Raw genomic sequence first — 12652 nt, forward strand, 5'->3', positions numbered from 1 at the left:
CTATTTTATGAGATCAGAAGAAAGTCCCAAACATGTCAGATTATGCTAATGTTTATGAGGAAAAATACTCCCAGTTTCCAAATATGAAACTAAATTTTAAAAAGTGGTTTGTTGAGCATCCAAATAAGGACTGAAACAGAACCAAGTAAAGTACAGAGCCTCAAATTGCTTTAATTCAATTCAGTTTTATTTGTACAGACATTGGTGCAAAGCAGCTTTGCAGAAACCTGGAAGTAGATTTAGATCCTGAATGAGCAAGCAAAAGAGGTAACATTGGCAAGGAAAAAGTCCCTAAGATGACATGAAGAAACCTTGAGAGGAACCAGACCCAAAAAGGGAACCCATTCTCTTCTCGGACACACAAGATAGTGAAAGCTTAAATCATTAGCGTATACAATTGTAGATGCCAAACAGTAGTAAGTGTGTTGAATGGATGTTCAGTATGAGCATATTGTGATTAGGAGTCCTGCGATAAGCACAGGACAGCCTTAATAATTAGGGCCTCAGTTCTTCGCTGCACGTCTACATTTTCAAGGTGAGATTATCTATTAAAGTAAGGGTGTTACTTAACCAGAAACTGTCGTCTTTGGGAATTGTAAATCTTTAAGGTATCCATATGGGACCATAACAGCAGCAGAAGCTGAGTCACAAATGCACAAAGCTCCAAACAGAATTAGAGCATCAGGATGAATGAGTCAGGTCTGGCGGGCAAGAAGAGCCACAGCAGTAGAAGCGGGTCAGGTTCGAGCACTTGCCTTTCATTAATGGGGGTGTAATGATGGGGTACATAGAATAAGGAATTAAACTGAGGTCTTAGAAAACAGGTCAAATACAACATTTAAAATAAAACTAAAAGTAAAGAAATGTTCAGACCCACACAAACAAAGAGGAAATTAGGATAAGTACAGGTTGAAATACCGACCAAGATGCATACATATTATTTTGCTCTTTCTCTCTGCAAGTCATAAGTCTTTGACGTCCTGCAGGGATAAGGCCAACGCCAAGTAAACAACTAAATAAATATTTTTTTTTGTTGTTTTTTTTAAATCATAAACCACAAAAATATATAATAACAAAAATGCTACTTCTGACAGCAAAAAAATCCTTCTGGTTAAATGTCCTTTGTTTGAGTGTGTCTGTGACTTCCATCTAAAAATATACACTGTCTGAAGGTAATAAGTGGACAAAAGGTTTTACAGGAGTGAACGTGTTGGAAAGGGAACAGAGCAAAGCAAGACAATTTTGAAAATAATTCTCGGCCATGTAAAGGTCTAAAATAAGGATATTAGACTTCTACTCTTGGAAGGTCACAGCACTGCTTTATACCCAATTGAACACACTAGATGTGCTAAAAAGAAAAGATAGATAAAAACTCAATAGGACTCTGGACTGCCAGGACCAGAGTTTGATGCTTCTGGACTAAAATAACCTAAAAACTGAAGAAGAAAAAAAAGGAAGGTTCAAATATGTTTACTTACTGCAAAAACAAAATAAAATAATCAATAAAAAGTGAGTAAGTCTTTTTGCATTTTAACATTTTATAGTTGAAAAAGGTAAACAAAAAGTGGTGAAGAACATAGACATATGATGTGACAGATTATTGAACCAACAACAACTTTGTCTGCATACAACCATGTAATCAAGGAAGATCACAAGCACAATTATCCAGGAACACAGACATTTATAATCCTGTTGTATCTAGGGTCAAACAAAATGTGCATGATGCAATTTTATATTGAGATAATGTAGCACTGTGTAATTTACAGTAAAAAAAAATATAAATAAATAAAAATTATAATGACAAAGTAGGACAAAAAATAAGAATGTATAGATGACAGTATTGTGAGTACAGGTTTGTTTTTCTTTTTCTTTTTTTTAAATACTGAATAACAAAAATAATGTGTCAAAGTAAACCAATAAATAGATTTAGAGGACCAAATAAAGTTTCTCAAATATATTCCAGTCACAGAGCAGAAGAGATGAGATTTCAATCATACATCATCTAGCACAATTAGCATTCATTTGCTTGCAACCACTTTCCCAACCAATAGCCAATACATTTCCTATATTTAATCACATGAGCAAATACATTTTTTTTTTTTTTACATTCAGTTTGAATTAGATGGGTTTTTTTCTCCAGTTCATAAATCAAGTCAATCAGTGTAATCAAAGTTTTTTTGTTTGTTTGTTTTTTTAATATAAAGTGCTCAATGCTAGCAACACTCTCTCCCGCAGTCCTCTGGATGAAGTCTTATTCAATCAATTTTCCCTAAAACTGTGAACTATTACTACTACAGTAATGTAAATCTAGTGCTAATGAATTCTAATTTTGGAATATCTTGTGCATAAAGCAGGACTGTTCGCCTCTACTGTTCGAGTGGACACTTTTAGGGTTCAGCAAAAGCAGATGACTGAATAAATCTCCACACAGTATCAGGGTTTTACCTGTATCTGGATGCACCTAGTTACCATACATTTAAGAGCAATGACAAAAGGCTTGGAGGTCAATAACACAACATACAATGTTAAACAAGGTTTAAAACTTTCTAAATCTCAGAGTCTAAAATGTTCAGAACAGATTTGCAATAAACAGTAACAAGCTTTAAATCAGAAACAAAGCAGTCACAGCTGTCTATATGTATATACAGTACATAGTTGAGTGTGAGCATGTGTGTGTGTGGACTATATGTAGAAGTGAACATGTACATAGTGCTTTGTGAAGTGAATTTAGTGGATTTATCACAATCATATCTACACACACTCTTTAATCAAAATCAGGCTCCACTAATGACTAGGCCTGTTTAGCACATTTCACATTTTGTTTTCCAGAAAAGAGCCAGTGCCTGTTTTACCACAGCCATCAGGGTAAGAGTGCGGATTTGAAAGCGGTCGTCAATCACATGATTGCAGTGCAACAGTGTAAAGTGAATGTGTAAATACACTTGTGCACACCCAAACCTTCACTCACTAATACAATTTCTGCCAAAACCATACATGTTGTGATTCTGATTTTAGAAGTTATACAATGTTGTCAAAAACCTTGTAACATTTCTTCACTATCAAGAACTGAAAGAGGAGAAAGTTCAACTCAAGGGTATGTGACATGAGTATACATATGTTATTAAATGGAATCTGTGAACAAGAACATCTCAAGTGGAATAATACTAATGAACATAAGCATAAAATACCCTCTGGATTCCAAGACAAGTGTTTTCCTCAGAAGCCTGCCATTGACTGTTAATTCTTAAATATATCATGGTTATTGAATACATTAATATACTTGAAATATACTCTGAAAATCATGTGTACACATTTTCATCTACTATTATCATCCAAGATTATCATCATTTAAGATCTTAGCTATCCAAGATTATTTTTCCATTCTTAGAACAATTAGTTGTGTGTGACACTCCTGAATAACTAAAACATTTAAAACTATAGCTCATATACACCACACACCAAAAGTTTGGACACGTGTAACTGTTCTTGATAATCTTAAGATATCTAAAGACATGAAATTTGTTTCAAATGCAAAAATAAATAGTTTTCATTTAAAACTTTGAAACTACAGCCAATAACTGGCCAGAATAACTGGGAACTCTTGGAAAGTAAGCCTCTTCACAGATATCTCATGCAGCTTGTTAATAATTATTGTAATAATATGTTGATTTGTTTACTTATTTTATTTGTTTCACTTTTTGTTCCCTGTATAATTCAGTGTTATTTCATAGTTTAAATTTTTTTTGTTTTGTTGGTATTTTAGACCTAATGTGGAAAATTAAACAAAATCTTTCTACAAGTAGGTGTATCCAAACTTTTGACAAGTACTAGATCTTTTGGTGTCACACCATAAACATTCTGTTCATTTTCCAAGTTTTTTGTGATTTGAAAATTGAAACTATTCCTCTTATCATGGTGTCCACTTCTGTTGTCAAAATGAACATAGTTCTCAGTGTCTCAAGAACATCCAAGCACCCTAAGCACATTAATTCATGAAAATTTACATCAAAGTTCTGAATCTCATTCTTACTTTTCACATCCAGCTGAGCAGGCATAAGCACTTGTCAGTTGCTCGTTCACTGTAGGGCCTTTCCTCACAAGATCTTAAGTCTGAGTGTATCTTCACTCCTGTAATCTGTTCCAACACGATAGTATGAAAGTCCAGCGTCCAGGAGATCAATATCTGTGTTGGGAAATTACCATAAATGGGAAATAAACTGTCTTCCATTGTTTTAGTTTTATATTCCACAAAAAATTATAAAAACTGAATGGATAAGTTTACTTCCATCAAGTATATAAGTTCTGAATTCCACATCTGGTTTGGTTCTCAGCTTGCTGACATGAATTAGTAGGTTAATCCAGTGATAATCCATGGGGCTTCAGGTGGCAAAATTGAGAACATGGGTATACCAAGAGCACTACAGTGGAACCATTTCAAACCACTGCAGAAAAAAATACAGAAGACGACAATTTAAAAAAAAAAAAAATTTATATCAAGCAGCAGTGTGAATTACCCCAGATAGTCACACAGAGATTTAGTGTAGAGAAGAAAAGGAAATGTTAAACAAACAGAATGTAAATATATAGGGACATCGCTGTTCCAGTTCTGTCTCAGTTTCTGTTTGACAATTGTATGACAAGGATGAGAAAATATGTGCAACCCTCCTGTTAACAAATCTGATTAAAAGCTTGTTGGTGCACTAACAAGACACACTGTGACCAAACTACCAATGATTACTCCTGCAGCTATTCAACCAAATTCCCAAAATTCTATGTCCAATTGCCTAATTATTTTATTTCCTTCACAGACTAAATAAGTATGCTACACACAGAAACTTAAACAGCTCCAACATCATTTCTAGAAATTATCTATAACATTAGGAATATAAATGTTTGAGTAACTACAAGTATTGTTATGGAGAAAGAATTTGTATTATTTATACTTGTGTAATTCTGTCATTTTTAGGCATCAGTTTGAGATATCATGAACAGAATTTCCTTGTGTCAAACATAATGGCAATTAAAATGTAAATCCTTTGCATAAATCAAATATTGTTAACCCATTAATCCACTACTAAGATTAGGTCCTTCCCCAGTTAGAAATCCAATGTGTTAGTCAATTACCAAAGTAAATGGGAATACACAAATCTTTGTGTGTAACTTTGGTAGCCTATGCATATTAAGAGCTCAACAAACCTAAATAGTCTTCATCAAACACTTCTTTAATACTTAAAAAAATTAGCAATTAAGCAATAGTTCCAGCAAAATATATACCTGTCTCTGTGTGACAGCAGGATGTCCCACTTTTTACGATGCCATTTGGTTTTTTTGACAAACAGGAAAGCAGAGGTCCTTGCCTCCATCTGCCCCGCCTCCACCAACAACTAGAGAGATAGTAGATGTAAAGTTAAATGTCAGTCAGTTCAATCTTTCCTTATCTTGTGCTGTTCTAAGTTTGATGACCTTATTCTCAACCAGCATGGGAACTCATGTACTTCATGTACACAGTACACAATACATGAAGGGTATATTACATATTACAGTGTCTAAATATATACAGCTGATGAAAATTGTTGGATATCCAAAGTATACTTCATACTTTATTATGGTGCAAAGCAGTACAAGCAGGACACTGCCCAATATGCCCAGCATCAATATAGTGGCCAATGTATGCTGCCTTTGGTTGGTTGCTACCACTGCCAGCAGGTCTGCATACTCACAACGCACACCTATGAAGCCTGGGTGGCACCTATACCCATAAAAAGAAAACACAAATAAAGGAAAATCGGGTAAGTATTAAAACATGTATTAGAACGAAAATCTATCAAATATTTCACTGCAACCCTCCCTGAATTCCACAGTCATTTCAACTTTGACGTTCATAAGCTCTTACTTTCACAAATACAGTGAGGGGAAATAAGTATTCAAAACATGTTTGTTTTCGTAAATATCCAAAATATTCAAATGTAAATATTCAAACATCCACTTTAAATTTACATACAAGGTGTTTTGACTTTGTACATATAACTATGAACAAAAACATATTCATAATGTATTCATCAGAATAAACAAAGATTTTTTAAAAACTAAAATCGATAGGGAAATATTATTCAGACACCTCAAATTACCAGCATTTGTACTTTTTGCAAAGCCACAGAGGGCAATTGTGGCTTTGAAATGTCTATGGTAAGTAGTAATTAGGTTTTTGCAGCATTGTGGTTAAATTTTGGTCCATTCATCCTTACAAATCGTCTTCAAATCATGGCTGTAAAAGGGCCTACCTTCAGAGCCAGTGCCATTTTCTGGGGGTACCACAGAGCATCTGTACAAACAGCTGTATGCAAACATAATTTTGGGACCACACAGACACTGCATCATTCAGGAAAGAGGTACAAATTGACTCTCAGGAATAAACAAACTTTGGTCCGAAAGGTTCAACTGAACCCCAAGACAAAAAAAAAGGTTAGAGGTATCAGGTACCAAAATATATACATCCACCATTAAGAGAGTCCTACATCACTGGACTGAATAGCTGCTGTGCAAGGAAGAAGCCAGTTCTCCAAGACCAACATAAAAAAAAAAAACAGACTGATGTGTGTAGGTGATCACCAGCCTTTTGGAAAAGTGTTTTCTGGTCAAATGTAACTGCTTGGCCATGATGATCAGAGTTACATATAGAGGTAAAATGGTGAGGCTTTTAATACGAAGAACAATATCCAAACTGTGAAGCATGGGACGGCATCATCACATTATGGGGGTGTTTTGCAGGAAAAGGGATTGGTGCATGTCAAAAAATAGATGGCATCATGGGAAGGAACTCTAGAAATACTGAAGCAAAAACTCAAGTCATCAGCCAGATAGTTAAAACTTGGTCACAAGAGGAAAATAATCCTAAGCATGCCTACAAAGTTGTAACAAAATGGCTTGAAGACAACAAAGTGAAAGTATTGGAGTGGCCATCACAAAGCTCTGACCTAAATCCTATAGAAAACATGTGGACTGAACTGAAAAAGCATGTCTGAGCAAGGATGCCCACAAATATGACTGAGTTACACCAGTTTTGTCAGGAGCAATGGGCAAAAATTCCAGTAAAGGGTTTACTTAATCTAATAATGTTATAGTCTTAGTGGCAATAAAGGTTTAAAGGTGGCAGTAATTCTGGAGTTGACTATAATTTTGTGGCAATTTCAAAATACCACAAATTTACCATTAAACTAACCAGTTCCAAAAGCACAAAAAAAAGATTGTAGGCAACTGGGATTATTTACATATATTTTATGAGTTTATGGAATAATCCACTTAAATGTCAAATCTATAATTAATTATTTATTGTTAAATTTACACATGTAGTATATGAAATCATCTCTGATGGTTATTTTTGTCTTTTGTCAAATGCAGAAGTAAAATGGATTATATACATTTATGCATGACAGTGATACACTTGTGCTATTTAAACCAATCTTTGTTTGTTTATTAAATCAACAGTAAGTCATTTAGTCAAAAACAAGACACTTTTGTCCAAACACAGACAGCTTACTAGAGAGGTTTCAGACAGGAATTTATCCATGAGTCAGCCATAGTTTGGCATCAGTCTATTACAGCTGCAGACAGAGTCATAGTTACTGGGGAACTGTATTACTCACAGTTTGCTTCCTAGGTGAGTTCAGTGTAAGGGCAAAACAATGTTTACATAATTTCATATGTTACTATAAAATCATCATTAAACACTTACACCGTCAGTAGATTATGCATGTTCTGGAAATCCAAGTATCACCACTACAATTATTTGTTGTTCAGAAAATATGAAGTACTGCTTTGCTAACTTATTTACAGTTATGCTAAATGAGGTTCATTGGCATTTCATTGCTGGTCTGATATCCCTCCATCCATCTTATATACTGCTTAATCCTTTTCAGGGTCACAGGGGAACCTGGAGCCTATCCCAGGGAGAATCGGACACAAGGCGGGGTACACCCTGGCCAGGGTGCCAATCCATCGCAGGGCACAATCACATACACACTCACACACCCATTCATACACTACGGACAATTTGGACATCTCAATCAGCCTACCATGCATGTCTTTGGACTGGGGGAGGAAACTGGATTACCCAGAGGAAACCCCCACAGCACGGGGGGGAACACGCAAACTCCGCACACACAGGGCCACGGTGGGAATCGAACCCCCGACACTGGAGGTGTGATTCGAATGTGCTAACCACTAAGTGGTGGACTGATATCTGTATCCATATTCCTTCATACAGACCAAAAACCCTAAGCGTAGCACAAATATTTAATGATATTATTACTGTTATTTTGGTTCTCACGTATCATCAGAACTAGTGTCATGGATATCCTGTCCTTTGCAAAATCTTAAAATGTTATGCTGATCAAATATATATTATTTTCTTTTTAAAGATCAGTTTTCGATTTTATACACACTTGTCACAGCACAACCCTAGCTGAAAACACACCATATGGGGACATGAACCACTGCATGGCCTCTCAATCTATTGCACAACTATGTTTAAATTTTAATATCTGTATGACCACAGTAAGGTGATGCATTTGTACACTCACACACACGCTTGCGTCTCCTCCAGGATGAGAAAGCGGCATGTTCCATGGATGCAGAAATGGCTGTGGGAGTCAGGACAGTCAGCAAAGTGAGAGTGGACTGCTGCTGCTATGAACTCTGCAGCCGGGATGCAAACAGAGAACAACCACTGTGACATACATTTAATACATTTCAATAAAATATGTAGTGTGTATAGAAAACAAGGCCTTCTAGGCGTTCATAAAAAAGATCATTTTTGCAGATATCTTGCACAGATAAACTTCTTTTGAGATTTCCATGTTTTGACAATGATGTTTTTGTCAGACTGCCAAACAGCTGGTTTATAGAAGAGAATTTTCTCTCACTGTTTGACTGATTCCCAGGGTTAAAATGCACATGCACAGAAGCCACTTGGGAAACCTGTCCACTAGGTGGTGATGTAAACTGATAATATGCTACAATGATCCACTGATACCTTCAATGGCACTAGAAATGCTGCTTCCATGTTATTTTTCCCATCTATATTCCAATTAACTATGTATTTCATGCAGAGCAGGGGTGTCCAGTCTTATCTGGAAGGGCCAGTGTGGGTGCAGGTTTTCATCCCAACCAAGCAAAAGCCACACCTGAGTTTATTGAAATCCAAGATCAACTGATTAAACAAGTGGAATCAGGTGTGGTTCCTACTTGATTGGAATGAAAACCTGCACCTACACCAGCCCTAATATCAGACAACCCTGATGTAGAGTTTATACATCTATAAATAACCCTACTTTCCACATGCCCAAACACCATAAAATAAGTGATATTGGGTAACAAAATCAGAACTTACTTCTTCTAACAGTAGTACTTGACACTGCTGTGGTGTTGGTGGCAGTTATAGTGGCAGTTATAGTGGCGGTTGTGGTGGGAGTCATTGCCATGGTTGTTGCTGCTGACGTAGCATTTTGCTGCACTTGACTGTATGTAAATAAATAGCCTACAAAAGAATCATAAAATGTATGAGACACATTTTCTCAGCATAAACACCAACAATTGAGAAAAACAACCAAAATTACATCACTCAACAGAAATTATGGCAATTTCTGGAAATAACAGGGTAAACATTGGTAGGAGGTTACTAGTGCTTGAAGTAGAACAGTATGCAGTAACAGCACTTATATCTTACTCTTTTAAGTACCATAAGTTTTTATTTCCTTTAATTGAGTAAAGCTCAAAGAGTACTTCTTATCCCATGATGATAAAATACTCCATTAGCCAGCTTTAACCGATGTTTCAGTGAAATGATCTCTTAACATTTTAAATGAACACAGGAGGATGGTTGATCCAGGAAAACTGAACATTTATGATCCTCAACCTTCCAGTTGTCCATTCACTCCCTCACTTTCAGTAATTGCTCTGTCCTGATCAGGGTTGTGGTCACAGTTTTCCAGCCAAGATTAAATACATTTTCATAACGTAACTTGTTGAGATTTGTGTTCCATCAACAAACAGCACAGACATCAAACTGTCAGTGGTGTGTGATTATATCCCTACTAGAGCAGGACTCGCTTTACCAAGAGATATATTGTAATTTAAGTTTTTACTGCCAACATCCATGATTTTAATACATTCTAAAACTCTGAAAAACAATCATTCCCAGACAAATTACCTTGTATAGTTCATAAAACAAATCTCACTCAGTAGTTTGAATCAATGTGATGTCAAACTTCCTTTGGATTGGAGATAAATACAGTTGATAATACTGCCTATTACTCACCAGGTATACAAGGTGTATGTACTGAAATGTATAAATATTAATTCTGCCATAGTCATGCTTTTCTAGCATTTGCAATAACAAAATTTACCTAATTTCCCACTCACATGAGAACACAGCTGTGTCTTCTGACTCACAGAAATGTTAGAGTAATATCAGGTCAAGCTTTGGGGTCATACATAACTGAAATCTGTGCATCAGAGCCTTCTTTACAATCTTAATAGATTCTTCAGCTGCAGTAATAACAGGAGAAGGTGGTGTCTATTTACACCCCTTCAGCAGAACAAGGAATTAAGACAAAGCTTCTTTAAACATATGAAGGACAAGAGAGTAGGATCATACATTTTCTATAAGTTAAAGACACTAGCAGAGGTCCTTACTCTTATATATGCATCATAACTTATACTTGCTGCTACTAATGTTAGGGGGAAAACTTGTGAAAGTTAAATAGAGCATGGCTCTGGTGTGTGGCGTCCTGCCTGGGCCACTTCAATGTCACACTGTAGCACACATCCAAACCAGGTGCACAAACACAACTTAGACTCAAGTCCTTTTTAAAACAACGTTTTAGTTTAATTGCTTGTAGTGGGTCATTGCAATAAACTGACAACATAGCCTGCGTGTTTCACAGAACAGCTTAACTTCTCAGGTTTATACATAGATGCAGTCATACATAGACATGCAGCAGAAATACTTCCAGCAAGCACGCATAAGACTAACAGGAAACATTTACTCACCACTAAGGAGAAATATCGTATCCCAAAAAGCTCGATACATCGTTATAAAGCTTAAACGTGTGCCCTTGGACGCGTGACATCTAACGTTAAAGTATATTTGGAATGTAAGTGCGTTTGGCCACCAGTGAAGGCCCAAATGTTTGCTTGTCAGAAGTAATATCAGGAAAAAATCGCTTTTAAACTGATTCCATATCACTGGATATTAAACGGTGGTTTAGCGTCCTCCGAACAAGCCACGCGTCGAGTTTCTTAAACATGAACTTAAGACGTGCTCTACTAGACTCTACAGGCTTTCACCACTAGATTCGGATACGCGTTGTACCCCGTGACGCAGGGCGCATCCTCCACACACTTCATTACTTTTGTGCGCGCGTGCATGTATGCGCTTTTATGAGAGAGAGAGAGAGAGAGAGAGAGAGAGAGAGAGAGAGAGAGAGAGAGAGAGAGAGAGTTGACCAGAATTAATGGTTAAATCAGTCATTTAAAAAAGAAACTGGCTAAAATGCGAGGGAAAACAAATAATGTGGACCAACATCATCCGACCAATCAGGACAAAGGAGCATCTCTACTGTATTGACTGGTATTCATGATGCCTCTTTAATAAACATTCGAGTCTGATATTTATTTCATCAAGTGCTAAGAAAACTGGTGAAAGCATTTGTTTGTTTGTTTGTTTTTTTGATACTGGAAAATGATTCAAAGTGCAGAGGTGCCCAACCAACAGGCTTATGAATTTGTGTTGCTAGTGTTGTTGAGTGTTCCTCCATCCATCGCCACTGAGCTCACAAAGTTAGTTGGACTCAGCATACAAAGGCCAGAGTTGGGTTTACCCCCATTTTTCCCATTATCTCTGCTGAGTGGGTTCTCCCCTTGGAGCTTGGCCTCACTCTCCTGATTAGTGGGCCTCTGGCTGAAGCAGCAACTGTTGAACCTGCTAGGTTAGCAAGGCCAGAAATGTGCAACACTGGGGTTGAAGTGGAATCTCCTATTGCATACCCTGATTTTTCCCATTAGGTAGGATGTTCTCTCTGTGTCTCTACTCTGATTTTTTCACACTCTCTACTCTCAGGCCAACTAGTTGACCGGTCGCCAAGCCCCCCTCGCATGTTGAGGTGCTGATCCTAGCTAACTTATTATGTTAGCCAAACAGTTAATTGAATTCAATAAAATTTTATTCGTATAGCTCTTTTTACAATGAACATTGTCTCAAAGCAGCTTTATTATTAATACGGGATACAGATTTTACATGTGTGAAATTATCCACATTGAGTGAGCTGGTGGCGATGGTGGCCAGGAAAAACTCCCTAAGATGTTAAGAGGAAGAAACCTTGAGAGGAACCAGATTCAGGAGGGAACCTCATCTGGGTAACAACGGATAGTGTAAAAGTAAAGGAAAGTTCATTATGGTTTAATATGAAGTCTGATAATATGAAGTTAACACAACTCATTAGGGCTGGTGAAAGATTCCTTCAGCGAATCCCTCATTCTCTCCACTTCCTGTTTTTCCCTCTCTCTGCTCTTCCTTCCCCAGCTTCCACATCCCCTGCCACCCAATGACTAGAGGGCCTGCGGCTACATACTGCCAGCATGTTCAAGTGAACAT

At 36.9% G+C, this 12652-nt stretch overlaps 1 protein-coding gene across 1 annotated transcript; it reads right to left on the reverse strand.

Annotated features, from left to right (window-relative positions):
- Positions 1-1518: 1518 nt before the first annotated feature.
- tgfa (transforming growth factor, alpha) lies at positions 1519-11866 on the reverse strand. The gene is made up of 6 exons (XM_017479442.3): positions 11050-11866; positions 9389-9535; positions 8580-8694; positions 5600-5749; positions 5275-5384; positions 1519-4442 (listed from the first exon to the last, which is right to left on the reverse strand). Exons 1-6 carry the CDS (start codon positions 11087-11089, stop codon positions 4435-4437), a joined length of 570 nt encoding a protein of 189 aa, XP_017334931.1. The 5' UTR covers positions 11090-11866; the 3' UTR covers positions 1519-4434.
- Positions 11867-12652: the final 786 nt, after the last annotated feature.

The sequence above is a fragment of the Ictalurus punctatus genome, chromosome 11 (genome assembly GCF_001660625.3).
Source record: "Ictalurus punctatus breed USDA103 chromosome 11, Coco_2.0, whole genome shotgun sequence".
Lineage (NCBI taxonomy): Eukaryota > Metazoa > Chordata > Actinopteri > Siluriformes > Ictaluridae > Ictalurus > Ictalurus punctatus.